The 23,620-nt window shown below is 35.2% G+C and overlaps 1 protein-coding gene across 1 annotated transcript; it reads left to right on the top strand.

The window, feature by feature from the left end:
- Window positions 1–15,668: 15,668 nt before the first annotated feature.
- Window positions 15,669–17,587, top strand: LOC134282123 (uncharacterized). The gene has a single exon (XM_062764573.1). The coding sequence runs from the start codon at window positions 15,669–15,671 to the stop codon at window positions 17,334–17,336; it is 1,668 nt and encodes a 555-aa protein (XP_062620557.1). The 3' UTR covers window positions 17,337–17,587.
- The last annotated feature ends 6,033 nt before the right edge of the window (window positions 17,588–23,620 follow it).

The raw sequence follows: 23,620 nt of genomic DNA, 5'->3' as shown, positions 1-23,620 counted from the left end.
GGTGTTAGAGAGATAGTGTGTTGTGTGAACTCGTGTTAGCGAGATTGCATATTGTGTGAACTCGTGTTAGCCAGACTGCGTGTTATGTGAACTCGTGTTAGCGATATTGCATGTTTTTTGAATTTGTGTTAGCTTGACAGTGTGTTGTGTGAACTCGTGTTAGCCTGACAGTGTGTTGTGTGAAATGGTATTAGGATGACAGTGTGTTGTGTGAAATGGTATTAGGATGACAGTGTGTTATCGCAACAGCGTTTGGTGTGAACTTGTGTTAGTGAATAGTGAGACAGCCTGTTTTGAGAATTCGTGTTAGCGTGACAGTGTGTTGTGTGAACTCGTGTTAGCCTGACAGTGTGTTGTGTGAAATGGTATTAGAAAGACAGTGTGTTGTGAGAAATGGTATTAGGATGACAGTGTGTTATCGCAACAGCATTTGCTGCGAACTTGTGTTAGTGAATAGTGAGATAGCCTGTTTTGTGACTTTGTGTTAGCATGACAGTGTGTTGTGTAAACTCGTGTTAGCGTGACAGTGTATTGTGTAAACTTGTGTTAGTGAGACTGCGTGTTGTGTAAACTCATGTTAGCGTGACAGTGTGTTGTGTGAATTCATCTAAGCGTGACAGTGTGTTGCATGTACTTGTGTTAGCTAGACAGTGTGTTGTATGAACTCGTATTAGTGAGACTGCGTGTTGTGTAAAACTTGTGTTAGCGAGACAGCGTGTTGTGTGAACTTGTGTTAGCGAGACAGCGTGTTTGTGAATTCGTGTTAGCATGATAGTGTGTTGTGTGAACTAGTGTTAGCCTGATATTTTGTTGTGTGAAATTGTATTAGGGTGACAGTGTGTTGTGTGTTAGTGTGACAGCGTGTGGTGCGAACTTGTGTTAGTGCGAAAGTGTTTTTCAGTGTTGTGATGGCGAGCTGTGTGATAGCCTAATGGCGTCTTTTGTGTCGGTAAGATGGCACGCTTTTATGAAAGTGCTATTGAGCTTTAGCAAGTGGCCCTATCTGGACACGCCTTATTATAATTGATCAGTTCTCAGATATACAGTGAATTACCGGTATTATTGTCACCATGAAATCAGCATTTACAGTTGCAATTACCTAGTTAGTAATCATAAGATATTGGTTTGCCAGTTTTAAAATTATGGTGTTCCAATGATGTGAAGTTGCAGTGTGTTAGCATGTTAATTTCAACAGACTGCCACTCCAATGCAGCTTTAAACAACACGCTGCTGTGTTAACACAAAACAAAATATCATGCAAACACAACTCTAAACAATCTGTTGAGTGTTAGCTTCACTGCATGTTGGATTCAGTGTGCTGGCATATTATCACTGACGTACATGCTAGCACATTGTCACCTCGTGCTAGTATGTTGTCATAAATACTCTAGCACATTATCCTAAACCCACTAGTGCATGATTACTTTGCACTTGTATGTTGTCTTATTAGGGGATAGCATAAATGACTGCCTTAATTGGTGTAAACTTCTTTTAATTGATGAAAGAGTACATTGAAATTTACAATTTATACACAGAAAATGTAACAATATCTTATCTCTCAATTTGATAATCTAATTTATAATCTCATGAATTGCACTTTTTATTAGTAAAAGAATTATAAATTAAAAAATTTCAATTTCTTTTGGATAGGTGTGACTCATCTGAATACTGAATTTTGATACCAAGCATGACCATGATTTGCCAGAAGATCATCTGTTTGGATGTGACATGGAATAAACAGCATAGTGAAAATAAGTCAAGTTTTGGTTTGTGAAGACAATTTTTAAACACACTGTGTATCATTTTTAAATTTTGATTTGACAACATAAATCCACAAATATGAACATATCAATTGCTCTCAGTTTTTCAAGTGAAATAGTTTTTGTAACAGAAATACATGTACCAGTAATTACATTGGAATAAATGTTATTTTTAAATATAATAATATTTTGTTTGTGTAGCATGTTGACCTCTTTATTAAGGTCTTCCCTTTCAAAGTTTAGACTTACTTATTCTAATGATTAAGATAGATCCTCTGTCTTCAGCAGGAATATAAGATCTTGTAATACATGTATGTGTATTTTTTACAGTATAATGTAAAAAAAATTGTTATTTTGGCACATACAACTAATTAAAGGCATGAACATGTGTATGATTCCAAGGAATTCAGTACATAGGGCATGTACATGTTTTCTAAAACAAGATTGAAGAGATGTCCAGTCGCATTTCAATGTCAACTGCAAAACTGTGCCTGTTGCATACTTATTAGCCCATCTGAGCTAAAGGAACCAGTAAATTTTTTAAAAACATAATTTTATCCATTATCATCATTGTCTAAAATTTCACAATATCATTTTCCAGAACCAAAGTGAAACTTGGCACAAAGCATCCTTAGTGTAGGGGATTCAAATTGTTCTTATGCAGGGCAATACCTTCAAAGAGATTTGTTTCTTTAATGCTGTAAATGTATTATATTTAGCTTGTACAATATTTAGTGGAAATTGACTTTTGAAAAAGTTAGCGTAGATATTCTTATTTATGTTTATGTACAAGACTTTTAGCTTTGTACTTGATTTAGTGATTGCTGCATTCCGCCAAAGCCGCTAAAAAAGAATACACAGCCATATGTAATATGTTTACAATATACCTTTCAGAGAATTTTACACTCCTATTGAGGTACCACCAGTTGCTAGTGGAAAGCTTCAAATTCGAAACATACACAACACATTTCTGTGCGTTTATTATAAAAGTATTGTTCTACTTACTGATTGCAACTAATGAAGATTGTTCATCATTATTGTAAATACATTTGGATTTTTTGAATTATTATATAATTTGTTTATTTTATTTACCTAGTTATATTGTATATTAAATGATTTTAAAGCCATTTTTAAGATGGTAATGTAGCAAAACACTTATGTTTCTGTAGTATGACACGTTTCACAAACATAATTGCAACAAACATGATATATCCGATATCAAAAGTCATAATATTGGAAGTTAAACTGTTGTGGATACAATTTCAAGAATGCTGTTAGAGAGAGTACCCTTTAGACCTCATGCTCACACCAAATTAAAGAATTCAAGTAAGGGTTTCTGAGACAAATCGAAAAAGAGAATGTTAGCAAAGTTGACAATCTAGACAGAAACATTTAATCTTTTGCTTATCGCTAGGAAGGAAGACCCACTCGTTTCTTTGCAACGAGCTTTGCTCTAGTTATTCTTTTTTTTTCTTCTGCTTCCTAGACCGCAACTTTGAGGCCTCAGATCTCGCTCATTTCTCAACGGATTTCACTCAAATTTTCAGACATTATAGACGTTAATAAACTCTATCAGAATGATGTCTAAAATTTCAAAAAGCCACTTCCGGTTTTGAGTTATTTCCCTTTAAAGGAAAATTTATAGGCTTTCGTTTCCAGACAAAGGCTCAGAGACGGCTAAAGCTGGAGCAGAAATTCAACTGATTTTAGATAATAGAAGGATTGAAGTTGTGCACATCGGTTTTTGTTTTTCGATTTCTGTATTCAAAATGGTGCTATATAGGGGTCAAAAATTAGAACGCTTAAAAGAACCAAAAATTACTCATATTTTTCTTTTTATCTTCTAAACTAAAAATATTTTGTTAAAATATATAGAACATAATTTGTGCAGAATTTGAAGATCTTTCAAATGATATGTCAAAAAAAGGGCTGACCCCTAAATTAAGGGACCTAGAGGGGCTAAAAGTTTTTTCCAGATATCTCAAAAAGTATTGAGAATTTGTTATGCATCAAAGAAACAAAGTTGTTCAAAATATCAAGCTTTATCTAATGTAATCGCCAAAATACGTGCGGCGACGTTACTTCCGGTCGAACCGGAAGTAGTAAGAAAATGCATATTTTTGCCGTTTTTGACAGGTTTTTGGGTAACGTGTCTCACTAGAAGCTTATATATTAATTTTCCGTCCGTCGTCGTCACTTCCGGTCAAACCGGAAGTACCAAAGAATGGCATAATTTTTTTTTTGCTATACTTAACATAGATTTGGAGGATTAACCCATTTTTGGACTTCATTACTCTTTTTTTTAAAATGAAAGTTACTTCCGGTCAAACAGGACGGAAGACCTACTCGTTGCTTTGCAACGAGCTCGGCTCTAGTTATAATTATGTCTGTATTTTCAAATACAGACAACTGTTTCACATTTTTTGAGTTGGAACAATCTTGATCGAGAAAGACATTCAGAGACATTGAATAGCAAAAAAGTGCATGGGCCATAATGCTTGCCCTGATTTCTGTCCATCTGATTGTTACTCTTTAGGTATACCCATCGCTAATCCGCAACTCCTCTAACACCACCCAACAAAATTTTCATAGAATCTTTATTACATATTGCCGTTGAGCTTCTATTACTTTTTCATCCTACATATATTTTGGGTTTCCCATTGCAAAACACGCACACTGCCCTTATATTCATACTAGAGGCGGTTGATCATTTATATCACTGCTCACAGTCTTCAATTTTGTTATATATTTTTCCTTTGCACCTTTACCCATGTGTTTTGAAAATTTCAGTTTCGCAGGAATAATATCAATGTTGATAAAATGTGGATTTTAACACAGCATCCTTTTAAGAGCTAACAGGTTTGTTGTATAAAACTTCTCTGTGAATAAAAATGTATTTCAATTACACGAACATTATACATGGAGTACGTCAGAACTTAATCTTTTTTAATATTGTGAGGAAAAGAGCAATACCGTCCAAGTTAAAAACAAATATTTATTGACCAAACATAAAAACAGTGGTATATGAGAGAGTTTGTGTGCGTACAAATTATCTGGTATGTAAATGAGGTTTTTCTTTTATTAAAAAAATATATACTTCATTTTGTTGTTTTTAATCGCGATTTTACGAAAACGTCGATGTCCGTTTTTGGTTTTAATATTTATAACAGAGTACTTACTAGTTTTACCGCTTTTGGCAGGCGATACTGCTGATTAAGTAATAAATACGCATGTTTCCTAAAGTCTTTATGCATTAACGAATTCAATTAAACCAAGAAAATGTTCATGAAAAGTTTGAATATGACTAAATTTAACGTTTGCCGTCAGTATGTAGAGTTGTCGTTCGTATCTCTTTCAGTGTATGACGCTACACTAAAAATGAGTTCCATTACGAAAAAACTTTCATGGTTCTTTATAATTTAGTTTTACATATGTACTTTGAACGAATTCTAATATTCAAAATAAGATTACTTTATCATTACATTTACGTACATTATGGAAATTAGATTAATTCAGGAGAAAATGACATGAGATATTTGTCGCGGATGTTCATGCATGTTTTCTGTTGAATATCATCGGAGTAAATCAGCAGACACAGTAGCCTCGCTTTCGACTCTATGTGATCAACACAAATTACTGCGCATGTTAAATACGTGATGACCATGGGAGATTGAACATAGTTCAACTCCCAAAAATTGGGAGCTTTATAGTCAAACAATAAATAAAGATTTAGAAATAAGTTCAAGGAAAATAACAAAAGAAACATATTAAAGTTCAAAATAAAAGTCCAAAAGAAGTATAGTAAAAAGGCTCAATTCTGCACGGTGATACAACTGTGAAATATACATTCACTACGCTTGAACGCACACAATACACAGGTAATCATCAGAGACATTGCCTCAGACATCGGGTAGTCCGTGCATCTAGTGAAGTCACAAGATCACAGTCCAATGTAGTCATGTTATACCAACATTGGCGGTGAACAACAGAAAACTGCAAAGTTACAGCTAGTGCTGCTCAGTAATATTCTTTTGCTGATAAAATACACGTTTTTAAAACTATGAATAAACTATTATTCAGGGTTTTTGTTAACGTTTTAAAATTAAATTAATATAATTTTTTTTTTTACAAAACCAGGTTGGCTTGACAGTATATACTCAAGTAAGTTGAAAAGCACAAGTTAGGAATTCTGAAAAGAATTCAATTTTTAATTTTTTTAGTGTTAAAAAATTTGGTATATTAGTTGTATCTTGGTTTGAAATAGGACTAAATTAATTGTAGGTGCATTTAAAGTAAGCTAAGACACCTTGAAGTAAACTGCTTGCGCATGCATTCCTAAAATTGTCAGATTTAATATTTTTTTTAAAGCAAAGCCTAAAGTCTTGTGTTAAAGTTAAATCAAATTGAAAACATTTTATCAAAAAATTGTGATGATCGGTCTTTAAAAAAGCTATAAAAAATACTCCCAAAATGCTGGAAAATGCCCCGTTTAGAACCATTTAAAACAATATTTTCGAACCCCCACCTATGGGAGGGGGACATCCCCTTCAATGCCCTCCCACTTCGGCCCTTTGGGCCTAACCCCCCCCCCCCCCCCACACACACAAGAAGAGAGAGAGAGAGAGAGAGAGAGAGAGAGAGAGAGAGAGAGGGGGGGGGGGGGGGGGGGGGGGGGGGGGGGGGGGGGGGGGGGAGAGAGAGAGAGAGAGAGAGAGAGAGAGAGAGAGAGAGAGAGAGAACTTCTGGATCCGCCACTGTCTTTTTCTGTCTATCTTAAAGTTTACACATATTTTTTTTCAAACGCTTTAATATGCTTTTAAGATAACAGAATACACCATGGATACAGCTTACCTACATTTTTGTGTCACTGCTGTCAGTCAATCGGCAATCCTCGGCTGACTCCGCTACGCTCCATTCAAACCTCGGATGTGATAGGTGGAGGAATACGCATCAGATCGCTACATTTCTCCGCCGAAAACTGCCTTGTCACTCATTTCATATTTCGCTCTGCCTTAAGTTCTTAGAAAAGGTTTCTTTATTTGTGTAATTCCACGTGTTAATTACAACCAAATGTTATTATTCTTTGAACGCAAGAACACAGTGCTGAGTGTGCATCAAAGTAACTCGGATTTCAAAAGTATAATATTTGAATGAAATTCAAATAAGATCACATGACTGGATCAGCAAGATGGAAGATCACCTTTGACGTCCGAGGTTATGTGCGAGGTACGAGTCATCCGAGGAACTCCGATTGGCTGTCAGTAGTACATGTACTGTACTTCGAGGTTTTTTGATTTGACGCCATTGTGAAACTAATATTTTGCAATCTTGAACCCGATGCAAAGAACTATATGCGGAATATTGTATATATATTTGCCCCCACAAAAGTCAAATTTTGAAAACTTCCTGAAATGTGCTGAATTAAATAAATTGTATGAGAAATATAAAATAACAGAAAATATTATAGTGTCACAGCAGTGTATTCATAATTTTTGTTTTTTTTTATTTTAGTCACAAACTAGTCCGATTTTATATCCTTTTTCAGAAAGAGGACGAAATGGACAAAATTTCAACAATTTTAGCTTTAAAATTTATAGAGCGCAAGTTTGTTCAGGAACAATATTGACATATTTCATTGATATTATCATTCTACACATTATATCAAAATATTGATCCTGAACACACTTGCGCTTCGTGACTTTTACTCAAAATATCGACGAAATATGTACATTTTTCTGTTATATTCATAAAAAACTGAAATTTACGTCATGTTTGTGACGTCATTACGTACATATGACGTCATTACTTATGAAAATATTCAGTGCTTTGAAGTCAGTATATACTCCCCTGTTTAAGAACTTAATTTAATATATTTCGATCAAAGTTTTATTTGGGGGGCAAATATTGCTTTTTACAGAATAAAGTTCTTTGACATAAAAAGTGAATACAGACATGAAAAGTTTTTTAATTCAAATGAGACAATTGGAGAAAACAAGATGTAATTGTGAAACACTGATTCAACTCATGACAGCTCCATTTAGACGAAGATTAAAGTTTTCAAATATATCTCATACTCTAAGGTCAAGAACTAGAATTAAAACATGATAATGACTTTTAAAATGACACCCCTCCCTTCCCAGTAAAAAAGGTCTTGTCACAAGAATAACACTTAATTAAGGAATGTGAATAAGAGAATTCCTAGCTAGCACCAATAATGAAGAAAATATGGCGATAGGGTGTTAAAGTTTTAACTTAGTAGATCATACTCCAAGGTCAAGGTTTTTTAGAGTAGTAGTAAATTTTACATGTAAAGAATTATCAGTTGGTACCAAAGGAAAGTTCTTCTCAAAAGGAATACGCATGTTTAACGTGAATTAAGCATCAACTGTTCTAAAGTTATAGGCAAGGTTAACTTGTTGATCAAACTCAAAAGTCAAGATCAAGAGGAACACTGTAAAAAACATTATACTTTGTATATATACTATTTAAAATTCTACGATTAATGTCCAAAAATGCTGGTACCCAATGATGTTTATTGAGTAAGAGCGATCTGCCCTTTGAGCTTAGACGGCATAAACACAAATTATCAGTGAATGACACGATTTAAAATTATAGATTGAATAATTCAAAATGAAATAAATAGACCAAAATAGCATATATATTTCAAAATACTGTGAAATTACAAATTTCGTGGGGTTTAATTTTAATGTTATCGAAGTATGAAGGGACCAACGAAATGCAAAATGTTACACACATATTCGACATGAATTTTTCATCCACAAATTCAAATTCCCACGAACGGCGAGTTTTTACTCAATCCACGAAAATATCACTCCACGAAAATATGTGATTTTATAGTATAATGAAACAAGGTTTTTAGCTCACCTGAGCCGAAGGCTCCAGTGAGCTTTTCTGATCACATTTTGTCCGGTGTCCGTCTGTCTGTCTGTAAACTTTTCACATTTTTGACTTCTCCTCAAGAACCGCTGAGCCTATTTCAACCAAACTTGCCACAAAGCATCCTTGCTTGAAGTTTGTTCAAATGAAGGGCCACGCCCTCATACGAGGGGAAATAATTGGGAATTAATAAAAATTTAGTTGTATGTTTGAAAAATCTTCTTCTCAAGAACCACTGGGCCAGGAAAGATGAAACTTCTGGGAAAACAGCCTCAGGTAGTGTACATTCAAGTTGGTTCAGATCATGACCCCCGGGGGTAGGTCAGGGCCACAATGGCCGACCAAAGTTTTACATAGAAATATATAGGAAAATTCTTTAAAAATCTTCTTCTCAAGAATAACAAAGCCATAATTGATCATATTTATATGGAAGCATCCTCAGGTAGTGTAGATTCATTCAAGTTTGTCCAAATCATAACCCCCGGGGATAGAGCGGGGCCACAATGGCCGACCAAAGTTTATATAGAAATATATAGGAAAATTCTTTAAAATTCTTCTTCTCAAGAATGACAAAGCCATAATTGATCATATTTATATAGAAGCATCCTCATTCCTGAGGTAGTGTAGATTCAAGTTTGTTCAAATCATAACCCCCGGGGGTAGGGCGGGGCCACAATGGCCAACCAAAGTTTTACATAGAAATATATAGGAAAATTCTTTAAAATTCTTCTTCTCAAGAAAAACAAAGCCATAATTGATCATATTATATGGGAGCATCCTCAGGTAGTGTAGATTCAAATTTGTTCAAATCATGACCCCCAGGGGTAGGGCGGGGCCACAATGGCCAACCAAAGTTTTACATAGAAATATGTAGGAAAATTCTTTAAAATTCTTCTTCTCAAGAATATAGCAAAGCCATGATTCGTCATGGGACTACATTTGGATTTAAACTTTTCAATCATAAACCAATTTCTCCTTTTTTCTAGCCAGTGCTCAGGTGAGCGATTTAGCCCATGGGCCTCTTGTTTTTTTGTTTATGCTTCATTGCTGTCGTTCATTTTTGTTGTTAGGGGGTCATCTTATGTAAGATATTCTATGTTCAAAATGAATTTTTTCATGCTCAAAAACATCTTTTTTAACATTTTGGTCTTGTATTAAACAAGAGGCCCATGGGCCACATCGCTCACCTGAGCACTGTGGCTAGGAAAACGTAGAAAAGTTTAAAGCAAAAAACAGTCCCATGACAAAACATGGATTTCCTATTATTAAGAAGATGATTTTTAAAGAATTTTCCTATATATTTCTATGTAAAACTTTGGTCTGCCATTGTGGCACCGCCCTACCCCCGGGGGTCATGATTTGAACAAACTTGAATCTACACTGCCTTGGGATGCTTCCATATGAATATAATGAATTACGGCTTTGTCATTCTTGAGAAGAATATTTTTAAAGAATTTTCCTATATATTTTTTTGTAAAACTTTGGTCGGCCATTTTGGCCCCGCCCTACCCCCGGGGGTCATGATTTGAACAAACTTGAATCTACATAACCTGAGGATGCTTCCATATAAATATGATGAATTATGGCTTTGTCATTCTTGAGTAGAAGATTTTTAAAGAATTTTCTTATATATTTCTATGTAAAAATTTGGTCGGCCATTGTGGCCCCGCCCTACCCCCGGGGGTTATGATTTGAACAAACTTGAATCTACACTACCTCAGGATGCTTCCACATAAGTTTCAGATTTCATGGCACAGTGGTTCTTGAGAAGAAAATTGTTAAAACATGCCACCAAATTTTCATTAATTCCCAATTATCTCCCCTTGAATGAGGGCGTGGCCCTTCATTTGAACAAACTTGAATCCCTCTTTACCCAATGATGCTTTGTTGCAAGTTTGGTTGAAATTGGTCCAGCGGTTCTTGAGAAGAAGTCGAAAATGTGAAAAGTTTACAGACAGACATACAGACAGCTAGACAGACGGACGCCTGACAAAATGTGATCAGAAAAGCTCACGTGAGCCTTCAGCTCAGGTGAGCCGAAAAGGTGACATTAAGGTCAAGATCTAGTAAAGGAAAGGTGCCTACAGATTTATCAAACTTGAGAAATAAATTCCTTTATTGATGCTTTACAACTTTAGCTTGGTCAAATAAGGTGTTTCGGGGCATAATTTGTAGGTAAACAAGATGAAAAACAGCATTTTAAATTGTCATTTTCAATGAAAAATTAAGAAAACCAGCAATGAATATGGGAGTTTTTTTCGTATTCGGCCAAGGAAATGTATCCAGATTGCCTACAGTCTCTCAGAAAACGATAATTAGTATGTACATGGCCTCTTCTTTGAATCAATATCAAATTTAATATAGATATCCGGTTTACTTTTCATATGATTTCGAATTGAATGACATGAAAATACCATATTTTCTTCATAATTCTGCTATAGCCGTAAAGTACGGGAAAAAGAAAGTTGAAATTGATTATGACGTCATAATGGATCTAGCAGCAAAAAATAAGTCCCAAGTTATTTACTAGATCTTGACCTTAATTCATACAACTTAAGTAAAAATGTAAAGTATTTGTTAATAATGAATACTGTTAGTGTCGTGTGGACAATAATAATGTTGTGGTCGTCGCTAGTGGTTTCCAAACAACCAGCCGGAGCTGCTACATGTGCTCTTTGTGTAGAGATGATCTTTATCTGTTGGATTCTTTGTGTTGATATTGACGTTATCTGCTGGACTCTCTGTATTGAGATTGTTGTTAACTGCTGGACTCTTTGTGTTGAGATTGTCTTTATTGCTGGACTCTCTGTATTGAGATTGTCGTTAACTGCTGGACTCTTTGTGCTGAGATTGTCGTTATTGCTGGACTCTGTGTATTGACATTAATGTTAACTGCTGGACTCTCTGTATTGAAATTGTCGTTATCTGCTGGACTCTTTGTGGTGAGGTTGTCGTTATCTGATGGACTCTCTGTGTTGAGATTGTCGTTATCTGCTGGAATCTTTGTGTTGAGATTGTCGTTATCTGCTAGACTCTTTGTGTTGAGATTGTCGTTATCAGCTGAACTCTCCATATTGAGATTGCCATTATCTGTTGGACTCTTTGTGTTGAGATTGTCGTAATCTGTTGGACTCTTTGTGTTGAGATTGTCGTTATCTGTTGCACTCTTTGTGTTGAGGTTGTCGTTATCTGATGGACTCTCTGTGTTGAGATTGTCGTTATCTGCTGGAATATTTGTGTTGAGATTGTCGTTATCTGCTAGACTCTTTGTGTTGAGATTGTCGTTATCTGCCGGATTCTTTGTGTTGAGATTGTCGTCTTCAGCTGGACTCTTTGTTTTGAGATAGTCCTTATCTACTGGACTCTTTCTTTTGAGAAAGCCGTTATCTATTGGACTCTTTGTGTTGAGATTGTCGTTATCTGTTGACTCTTTGTTTTGAGATTGTCGTTGTCTGTTGGACTCTTTGTTTTGTGATTGTCGTTATCTGTTGGACTCTTTGTTTTGTGAGTGTCGTTATCTGCTTGACTCTTTGTGTTGAGATTGTTGTTAACTGCTGGACTCTTTGTGTTGAGATTGTCGTTATCTGCTGGACTCTCTGTATTGAGATTGTCGTTAACTGCTGGACTCTTTGTGTTGAGATTGTCGTTATTGCTGGACTCTCTGTATTGAGATTGTTGTTAATTGCTGGAATCTCTGTATTGAGATTGTCGTTAACTGCTGGAATCTTTGTGGTGAGATTGTCGTTATCTGCTGGACTCTTTGTGTTGAAATTGTCCTTATCTGCTGGACTCTGGACTTTTTGTTTTGAGATTGTTCTTATCTGCTGGGCTCTTTGTTTTGAGATTGTCGTTATCTGCTGGACTCTTTTTTTTTGAGATTGTCGTTATCTGTTGGACTGTTTGTGTGTTTGTGTTGAGATTGTCGTTATCTGCTGGACTCTTTCTTTTGAGATTGTCGTTATCTGTTAGACTCTTTGTGTTGAGATTGTCGTTATCTGTTGGACTCTTTGTGTTGAGATTGTCGTTATCTGCTGGACTCTTTGTGTTGAGATTGTCGTTATATGTTGGACTGTTTGTTTTGAGATTGTCGTTATCTGTTTGACTGTTTGTGTGTTTGTGTTGAGATTGTCGTTATCTGCTGCTTGTTTCTTTTTGTTGAGATTGTTTTAGCTATCTGATATTTTCATGATTAAATCTTATTATAAACATTGAGCTAAATATTGATACAAACACATCATAATATTATTTATTTGCTTCAGTTCAATAACCAAAACAAGTTCTAGTATTAACATTAGAATCGGAAGCAAATTGGAAGGGGGAAAGAAAAATCTTTTAAACCTGAGAAAGAAATTGACAAGCAAATAAAATGCCCACCTGAAACCTGAAAATTCCTTTTTCTCTGGGGTTCAGATTTTTCCCCGTACACTACCATTTATCCACATTTGACTACACTGAAACGTGCTTGTTGAAAGTTGGTGGGGGATTATGTCTATCTTTTGCAAAAAGGAGGGAGGGGAATAAGCCCCCCCCCCCCGCTTCCGACGCCTACGAGTAATGCAGACGGAAGTTTATAAAACTGACAAGGTCAGAAAAGGACTCGCAAATGGTTGTTCAAGGAATTAGAAAATGTTTATTTAGGAATTAAACCATTTAAAAAGAGAAAGTGATTTTCCTTTAAAATAAAAAAAATACATTCTTTGTTGCCCATTTTCAAGTCAGTGAAATAGAGGGCATCCTTATAATCGTACGAAGATTCGACAAAATTGTGATAACCCCCGCCTTAGAAAACAGATTCATTCTTAGTAAATAAATACATGTACTTTTAAACTTATTTAATGCAATAGCATAAATTCAGAGTTATGATGTTGGCCATTCATGCAATTGAAAGGAAATGTCTGTTTTGAGGGTTTATTTTGTCGCTTTTTTCGCATATCCTTAATTGCATGAAGTCACCCGTCGATCGATCCCCTTACCGAAAATATTGCCTTCCTGCAAATGTTTGCTGCAGGTCTGCAGCAAACATTGCTGCAAGCTTGCAGAAGACATTGCTGCAAGCTTGCGGCAATGTAGCCAAAGAAAGCATGACAGTCTATACAAAGCCTTGGTGTTTGCAGCTAGTTAGCGGCAAGTCTACAGCAAGCTTGCTGCAAACATTTTACCATGCAAATGAGGTTTGCTGCAAGTCTTCAGCAAACACTGGATTTTCCAAATATGGAAACCTTGCTGCAAGCTTGCGGCAAACATTGCTGATAACTTGCAGCAAAAAATTTCCTTATGGTTTTGGCACATTCCTGTGTACAAGCGGCAAGTTCGCAGAAAGCTTTTGTCTTGATCTAAATCTGTTAAGTTTAGGGAAAATCCACCACATGTTTCTGAAAGTTTTGATCCTTTGATTTATATGTTTCTTGACAAAGTTTTCAAACTTTTTTGAAAATTAAAGTGCATGATAGCTTTTTATATGAACAGAACTTTACATATAATTTTTAATGTTACCATGATTACAGTTACTAATTAATTTGAAAACATTTAACTGATTTGGGTCCATTTATATATTTAAGAAGTATACATATGTGATATTAAAAAGAGGACTGAAATTCATTACATATAGATTTATATTTGACCCAGCCCTTACACCAGTAACTTAAATGTGCTTTTAAGAAATATTCTTTCAAGTATCAAATAAATCAAAATCATTTCTTACCAATTAGATATCATTGATGCCAATGAACACCTACACGTGTACATCCAGAGTTTGGCACTTTTAATAATTCAAAACGGTGTATATTCCTAGCAAAATACTGAAACGTGTACAACTTCAATTCAAATTTTTCAAAATGGCCAGTTCTGTGCTGACTCCAGTACAATCTGCGTTTCATTGGCTGATTTAATGACTTGTTTACTGTTCTTGCGAACTTCCTGCAAACATTCGAAGAATGAAATGTTTCCTGCGAACTTGCTGCGAACATTAAATTGGCGTGTATGTTTCTTGCAATGTTCCTGCAAGCATGTTGGGTTCCTGCGAATTCGCTGCAAGCTTGCAGCAATTGCTGCAATGTTTGCTGCAAGATAACAGCTAGCGGCAATCATCTCCGAACAAGAAAATTTTCTTTCTGCGAACAATTTTGTTTGCTGCAAGCTTGCAGCAGACTTGCTGCAGGCCTGCAGCAAACATATCAGTTATGAAAGGTCGTTAAAACTTGGAAAAACTGATCTGAAATTCCCAGGTACACTTATCTAGTTCATATTACAATAATCTTATACGTATTTCCACCACAATATTTAGAGAGAAAATATTTTAAATTAAGTCTTTCCTTATAGACAAAAAGTATGACGGACACAAAGCTGGATAGAAATATAGACAGGGAGACTCGAAAGTCCATTTTCATTGGTTTAATGACCATATATTTATAGTATATCCCACCCCTTCATTTTAATCTATTTTAAAATAAATCTCTCTCCACACAGGCTGATAAAGATAGCTGAGGGTTTTAAATCACGTGACCTGGTAACAGGTAAATATTTAGAATGAAGACAAGGAAGTAAATTATGTACGGGTTTATCGGGAGGCCATATTGGATTTAGAGGTGAGAAAGGATCATATTTTAAAAATTTAACTTGTTGCAAGACATTTCCAGATGTCATTAATGGTCTCAAGTCTAGTACATGTATAATACATTAATTTAGCTTAAATTCATGAAAGAGCCACTTTAGATCATATCATTATATATATATATATATATATATATATATATATATATATATATATATATATATATGATTCGACTTTATAGTAACATAAAAAAAGTTTACATGACATTCTAAAACTACAAATACATGTAAATCCTCCTGTTATTTCTAAACTGACTTTGTCTTATAAATTCACTTACAAAACATAACTTTTACCAAGTGTATTGTATTTGCGTAAAATATGTGCAATTTCTGAAGTCATTGACCCATGTCTCCACATATTTTATACAGGGTCATCTAAATTTTTTTAACAAAGCCCCAGTTATGGACCCTTTGGACAGAGCTCAGGTACTCCTCCTCTGTGACCTGTGTCAAAGAGCTGCACTACAGAGTCATTGTGAACTTTGTCAGATTAACCTGTGTAAGGTCTGTGTAGGAGAGCATCTCTCTGATTTATCTAAAAGACACAATGTTGTACCATACAATCACAGAAAATCTACTCCTAACGTGAACTACCCAAAATGTCCAAACCACACCCAGAAACATTGTGAACTTTACTGTGAGAAATGTGACATTCCTGTCTGTTCTTCCTGCATCTCCTCTGATAAACATCATGGACATAAATTAATAGATATCTTACAGAATCCCAGCTTCATTAAAGAAATATTAAACAATGACTTGACAGAACTTGAAAAAAGAAAACTTCCAACATATGATGAAATTACATCAGATTTATACTGGGAAAAACTAAACTTGGAAAAACATTATGAGAAACTGACAACAGCTGTCACCAAACAAGGAGAAGACTGGCACAGAGAAATTAACATCATTGTCAACAAACAGAAATCTGAAATTGATGAGATGAAAACTAAACATCTGGCTGCTCTAAAGAAACAGGAAAAAGAAATCAAACAGATTACTTCTGATGTAACACAGTGTATATTTGATCTGAAGAAAATACTGGACTCCAATGATGTCTCCTTAACCTCTGCCTATACTTCAAGGATTGCTGAATTCAGAAGATTACCTCCTAAAGTCAATGTTTCATTTCCAAGTTTCTCCCCTCATCAGATCAACAAAGAACAGCTCTATCAAATGTTTGGTTCTCTGTCATCATTATCAATTACAACAGAAGAAGCTGGCTACACAATGAAGACACCAGAATCTGTATCCTGTCCTCCAGCCAAACCACTACTAGATGAGCCAGAACTCATAACCACCATAGACACTAGGTATAGATATCTAATCAGTGTTACCTGTCTCAGTGATGAAGAAATCTGGACAAATGGAAGTGACAAAGTCATGAAACTCTACAACCTCCAGGGCAAACTATTGAAGTCAATCCAAACAAAGTCTGGGAAAACACCACGTGACTTAGCAGTGACAAAGAGAGGAGATCTAGTTTATACTGAGACTAATGCAAGAACTGTAAACATAGTGAAGAATGACCAGACACAGGAAGTGATCAGACTACAGGGGTGGATACCTTACAATGTCTGTAGTACCCGCTCTGGTGACCTCCTGGTTAGTATGGTCAGTGATGATTATGAACAATCAAAAGTTGTCCGTTACTCTGGCTCCACAGAGAAACAAACCATTCAGTTTGATAGTGAAGGTAAACCTCTGTATTCATCTGGCGGCCTTAAATACATCAGTGAGAACAAGAACCTGGATATCTGTGTGGCTGAGAGTGGAGCCAGGGCAGTAGTTGTGGTTAATCAGGCAGGAAAACTCCGATTTAGACACACTGGTCATCCCTCTAACAAGGGATCATTCCGTCCATACGGCATCACAACAGACAGCCAGAGTCAGATCCTTACATCAGACCATTACAACCACTGTATCCACATCCTAGATCGGGACGGACAGTTCCTCCGTTACATTGATAACTGTTGTCTACGGTATCCAAGGGGTTTATGTGTAGACACCAGAGACAACCTCTTTGTGGCTGATTATGACAGTTGTAAAGTGATGAAAATCAAATACATGTAATCAATGTTTTAAAATAATGACATGTTTGTGATAGAATTTTTTCAAGTAGCCAAAATCACAAGATGTAGATTAATTCACTTTCTTCTGTTGATGTGTGCGTGTGTGTGAAAATATTTTCAATATTATCAATAAGGTATAATATATAAATAAAAAATTCAATTTTTAATAATAATTGTTTCAGAAATCTACCCAAGATTGAAATGACTTCTCAATAATATAACGTTACATTGGAAGAAAGCTTCAATATTTCAAAATGACAAAATGAAGACTGGAGTGAGTGTTGTTCATTTGCGAGCATGAAGAAAGAAAAAATATGTACATTTAAATTTTTCTCATATTGATCCTGTTTCATGCACTGTACACTGAAGGGTTGTGATTATACTGTACTTTTGATGCAGTTAGAAAAAGATGCCCTTAGATCTAAAATAAATGTACATACTTTTAATCTAGTTATATGTAATTTATTTAAGAATTTTAATTGACCAAGATAAATTTTAACCACTTTATTTGCATGTTTTTCATGGATTCTTTGGGACTCATAGGTTTGTCTGTATTATATGTAACCCAAAACAAAGATGAGAAATCTAGCTGAATCAGAATTTTTTTAATAATTGTAAATGTTTTCATTTTAATTCACATACATGGTCAAAAATGATTTCAACAGATATTAACATGTCAAGTTCCATGGGATATCAGCTAAATAAGCCCACTGTCAGAAGAACTAAATATTAAAAAGTTGTATCAAATTTTATAGACAACATCAATCATTTCACTATACATGTATGTAGCCACACGTCTGTTTTTATAACTTATCAGCTCCCCGTGTTGAGCCTCACTAGTCTTCTTACTCTCCTTATGAGGGCCTCCACAAAGCTGTAGTGGACTTACAGTATTCCTAAACAAAGTTGACAATGGTTTATATACATGTAAATCCAAAGAAGCTAGGTGATAAATTAAGCATAGCTCAATAAAAGTTCTTTGTATTTCTCATTTTCAAGTATTTAGTGTTATATAATGCCATCTGGATCAAATTGTAACCTATTATGGAATAAAATATGCTAATTCCAATGTTCCATACGATAAGCAAATTTCCATTAATCATTTAATCTCACAAAACATTGAACCAATTTTAAGCAGGCGGGAGGAAAGGGATGGACAAAACACTTTTTAATTATGGCTGTGGGAGAGAGTTAAATGTGGACCATGGAAGGATTGATGAACCACTTTTAATGTGGAGATTGGGAAGGGGGTACAGGTATTTGAACTAAATCTTAAGATGGGCCGGGGGAAAGGTTTGGCTGAAACACTTGGCTGTGGGTGAAAGGTGAACTACGGTGCTGGTGGTTGTGTTGGAAGGGGGGGGGGGGGGTTGAACCATTTTGTTTTAAAAGTTGACTGTGGGAGAAGTATGGGCTAATTTTTTTCTTTCATTTTTGTACATTTTTTTCTCATGGCTTCATTCTATATTTGGAATCAAAATCTGTCCTATCACTACCTGGTCAATCTTTTGTATCTTTTTGAGGAGTGATTTTTTGAAAGATTTAATGTATTTTCTCTATATAATCAAAAGAGCCCTGCCCTAACACCAGAACCCTGATCCTGGGGAGATAAAATTCACAATTTTGGAAGAGGCACTCTTGCTCATCATAACTATGTACTTAGTTAGTTTATTTAATACCCAGGAGCAGAGAAGAACATTTTTAAAGATTTAATGTATTTTCACTATATAATCAATAGAGCCCTGCCCTAACACCAGAACCCCCGATCCTGGGGCTTTAAAATTCACAATTCTGGATGATTAGGGCCCTTGCTCATCATAACTATGTACTAACTAGTTAGTTTATTTAATACCAAGGATCAGAGAGGAAGATTTTCAAAGAAATAGTGCATTTTCACTATATACTAGTTTTAGCCCCGCCCTAGCACTAAAACTCCTGACCCCATGGCCATGAATTTCACATTTTTGATAGAGGACTCAATGCTGATTACAATCATGCAAACAGATTGACTGCTAGATGTCCAGGAGTAGAGAAGAAGATTTTTAAAGATTGCATTAATTTTGGTGGTTTTCGCCCCATCCCCGAGGCCCCAGGAGGACAGGGATCGTGAAATTCAAACTTGTTGTTCCCCTTTAACCATAGATGCTTTATGCCAAATTTGGTTGAAATTGGTTCTGTGGTTTCAGAGAAGAAGCTGAAAATGTTCAAATGTTAACGCACAACGCATGATGAAAACGGATAGCAATAGGTCACCCGAGTTTACTCAGGTGACCTAAAAAATGCTTCAACTTCACACAAAAAACTTTTATGCCTATTTCATAATATCACTCCTCATTCATATAGGATACAAGCGAAGTACTGCATTTGTTCCTCTTTGTAGTGCACATTTTGGTGAGGCGAGTTTTAGCGAGTCTCTATCTCTACTCCAGAAAACTACATAAACAGATAAATACATCATATATAAAAATAGATATACACAAAAGACATATAATCTAAAGTAGAGGTACTGTGAGCAATGAGCTCACTAAATGATACCGCCCGCCTCCCATATGAATATAATAGCAGTGTCCATGTTTTGCTCTGGAAAATCCAAAATATATGTCAAATCAAAAAGTAAAATAAAAGGTGCACAATGGCAATATGTAATGAAGATTCTGTGAAAGTTTCATTAAATTTCCTTCAGTGGTATGAGAGGAGTTGTGGATAAGAGATGGGTAACCCAAAGCGTAACAGATAGACGGAGGGACGGACGGACGTAGAGCGAGACGGACAGACGGAAATACCGATTACTATGTACCCTCCCACTTTTCAAACGGGGGTTATAATGACTTAAAATTACAACCTTCTCCGATTTCATATCCCTTGTAGTACGTTATGCTTCAATTTTATTATTTTTATACCCACCGCTCGGTAGTACAAAGAGAGAAAATTACCAGGTTGACCATCAGGAGGGCAGCCAAGGGGGAATAATTCTTGTTTATTTGGGTTTACTAAAAACTACCGGTATTTAAGAAATTAGGTATCATTTCTAAACATCTATCGGGATATAAATACAGGTTGGTCACGAGATTAAATTCCATAAATCCCGAGGGTCAGATACCGGATCTCTTTAAGCTGATTTTTCACTCATATGGGGACGTCACCGTATGCCGGTGAAGGGCTTCAAAAGACCTATACTCGGAACTCAGGGCCATTAAGCAGTGAGGGTTCTTTATCGTGCCAGCGCCTACCGTTACACGGGACCTACGTTTTTAAGGTCATATCCGAAAGACCCGTGACTTTCACTTTTAGTGCCGAGCGCTTGGTGAAGGAACAGTCACTGCCTTTGTTTACGTCTTATAGGTATGACGCGGCGCCGCGAACGAGAATCGAACCCGGGCCTCCCGATCACGAAGCGATCGAACGCTCTACCACTAGGCTACCGTATCAAAAGTGAATTATGATATGAATACATACATGTATATACACAATTTATACATCTAAGTATAATCAAAATCAAAGGCTGGAAGGACCAAAGTGGCGCCGAGCTTTAGATATGGCAATGATACCATGAAAATTTTGGATTTCCAAGCATATCTAAAGTATACCTTTTATGAGTTTACCTGGTAGTTGTATACCTAAAATTAATACTCTGATTTAAGCAATTTAGAAATAAAAGCATTAAACTCGTACGGTGCAGCTGAACGGCTTGATAACAGGTTTATCATATGTATAGAGTACTTGGGTAAATAGTCTGCTTGAGAACAGGTTTATCATATGTATAGAGTACTTGGGTAAATAGTCTAAGACTGTTGAATTGAATCATTTCCAGGTAATTTATAATTTTTATGCCGTTTCATTGTTCTTTAAAGAGGCTGGGGGTGGCAGCCATTTTTAGACTATTTCAATCTCCTTTAAAAGGAGAGCTCCATATAAAGATATACAAAAATGATAAAATTTTAAAACTAAAATGTATGAATTTTTTCTTTGCCAATTGATAGTTAACAGCTAAAGTTACCGTATCTAAAAAAGAAATAAGTTAAATCTGGTGGTTAATTTGTGATTAATTTGTTGACCCACCAGCCTCCTTAACATATTAATTACCACCAAGAGATCAAAATGTATAGACAAGCACTGTGGTTCTCGTTTTTTATAAGTACCTGTAAATATTTTGAAGTGAAGCAATGTATCCTAACTCCCCGAATAGGATAAACCGAACAAAGTAAACGTGCGATTTAGTTCTATATCACACAATTAGTGTTGTGAGACTTCTCGAATCCAAAGTTGTGTATTCAGAGTTCTTGCATTGTAACTTTTAAGGTCCATTCTGACATTTTATTCCTTATATGGAATTTTATGTAATCAAGAATTTAAAAGTTTGACAGTTGAAATCAATGCTATTTTATTACAACCTCACAATTTTTACAATAAACCTGCTCTAAAAGAAGACCATCAATATAATTTCTCAACTTTTCTTACTAAATGCCTATAGACAAGTAAAAAAAAAAGAAATACAAGACATATTTTCATATTTCATTAATCTTTATTTCCATTTTTTTTAAATTGTAAACTGGGTGTAAAAAATGAAGGGAAAAAAAAAAAAAAAAAAAAAACTTAAAATATAAAATGTAGGACTAGTTCATGCAATATATTGCAATAATACAATTACAATTTTGTACGACGGCGTATTAGTGCCATTTTACGACGGCGTATTCGTGCCATTTCAACAATGTAGAAATATTTTTTTAAATCGTTTGTACGATTTAGTAAATCGTTTGTACGATTTAGTAAATCGTTTGTACGATTTAGTAAATCGTTTGTACGATTTAGTAAATCGTTTGTACGATTTAGTAAATCGTTTGTACGATTTAATAAATCGTTTGTACAATTTAATAAATCGTTTGTACGTTTGTACGATTTACTAAATCGTTTGTACGATTTACTAAATCGTTTGTACGATTTAACAAATCGTTTGTACAATTTAATAAATTGTTTGTACGATTTAATTTAGTAAATCGTACAAACGATTTATTAAATCGTACAAACGATTTATTAAATCGTACAAACGATTTATTAAATCGTACAAACGATTTAGTAAATCGTACAAACGATTTAGTAAATCGTACAAACGATTTAGTAAATCGTACAAACGATTTAGTAAATCGTACAAACGATTTAGTAAATCGTACAAACGATTTAATAAAAAATTTCTACATTGTTAAAATGGCACGAATACGCCGTCGTACCATTTTAACAATGTAGAAATTTTTTTTTTAATCGTTTGTACGATTTAATAAATCGTTTGTACGATTTAGTAAATGGTTTGTACGATTTAATAAATCGTTTGTACAATTTAGTAAATCGTTTGTACGATTTAATAAATCGTTTGTACGATTTAGTAAATCGTTTGTACGATTTAATAAATCGTTTGTACAATTTAATAAATCGTTTGTACAATTTATCAAATCGTTTGTACGATTTATTAAACCGTTTGTACAATTTAATGAATCGTTAGTACAATTTAATAAATGATTTGATTTGAACATATTTTATTGTAATATAATTAGAAAGGGATTGAGCACAAGTACTGAATACTTATACATAACGCCCTCTCCCTATACATGTAAATTACACATTTATATTGTCACAGTTAAACATGCTATATAAAGTATTCAGAATTTGCAAAAGTAAACATACATACAATTTTGGTAGAGGCACTCTTGCTCATCATAACTATGCACTTAGTTAGTTTATTTAATACCCAGGAGCAGAGAAGAAGATTTTCAAAGAATTAATGTATTTTCACTATATAATCAAAAAAGCCCCCCCCCTCCCCCCTAACACCAGAACCCCTGACCCTGGGGCCATAAAATTCACAATTTTGGTAGAGGCACTCTTGCTCAACATAACTATGTACTTGGAGAAGAAGATTTTCAAAGAAATAATGCATTTTCACTATATACTTATTTAGCCCCGCCCTAGCACTAGAACCCATGACCCCGGGGCCATGAATTTCATAATTTTGGTAGAGGACTCAATGCTGATTACAATCATGCAAACAGTTTGACTGCTTGATGTCCAGGAGTAAAGAAGAAGATTTTTAAAGATTGCACTAATTTTAGTGGTTTTTGCCCCACCCCTCAGGCCCCAGGGGGGCAGGGACCATGAAATTCAAAATTTTGTTCCCCTTTACCAATAGATGCTATGTGCCAAATTTGGTTGAAATTTTTTCAGTGGTTTCAGAGAAGAAGCTGAAAATGTTCAAATGTTAACGCACGACGAACGACGACGGACGAAAAGTGATAG

This window comes from Saccostrea cucullata, unplaced genomic scaffold (assembly GCF_032062105.1).
Source record: "Saccostrea cucullata isolate Sc308-1 unplaced genomic scaffold, CSIRO_AGI_Scuc_v1 ctg1677, whole genome shotgun sequence".
NCBI lineage: Eukaryota > Metazoa > Mollusca > Bivalvia > Ostreida > Ostreidae > Saccostrea > Saccostrea cuccullata.
This window is presented reverse-complemented; position numbering and strand designations above follow the sequence as displayed.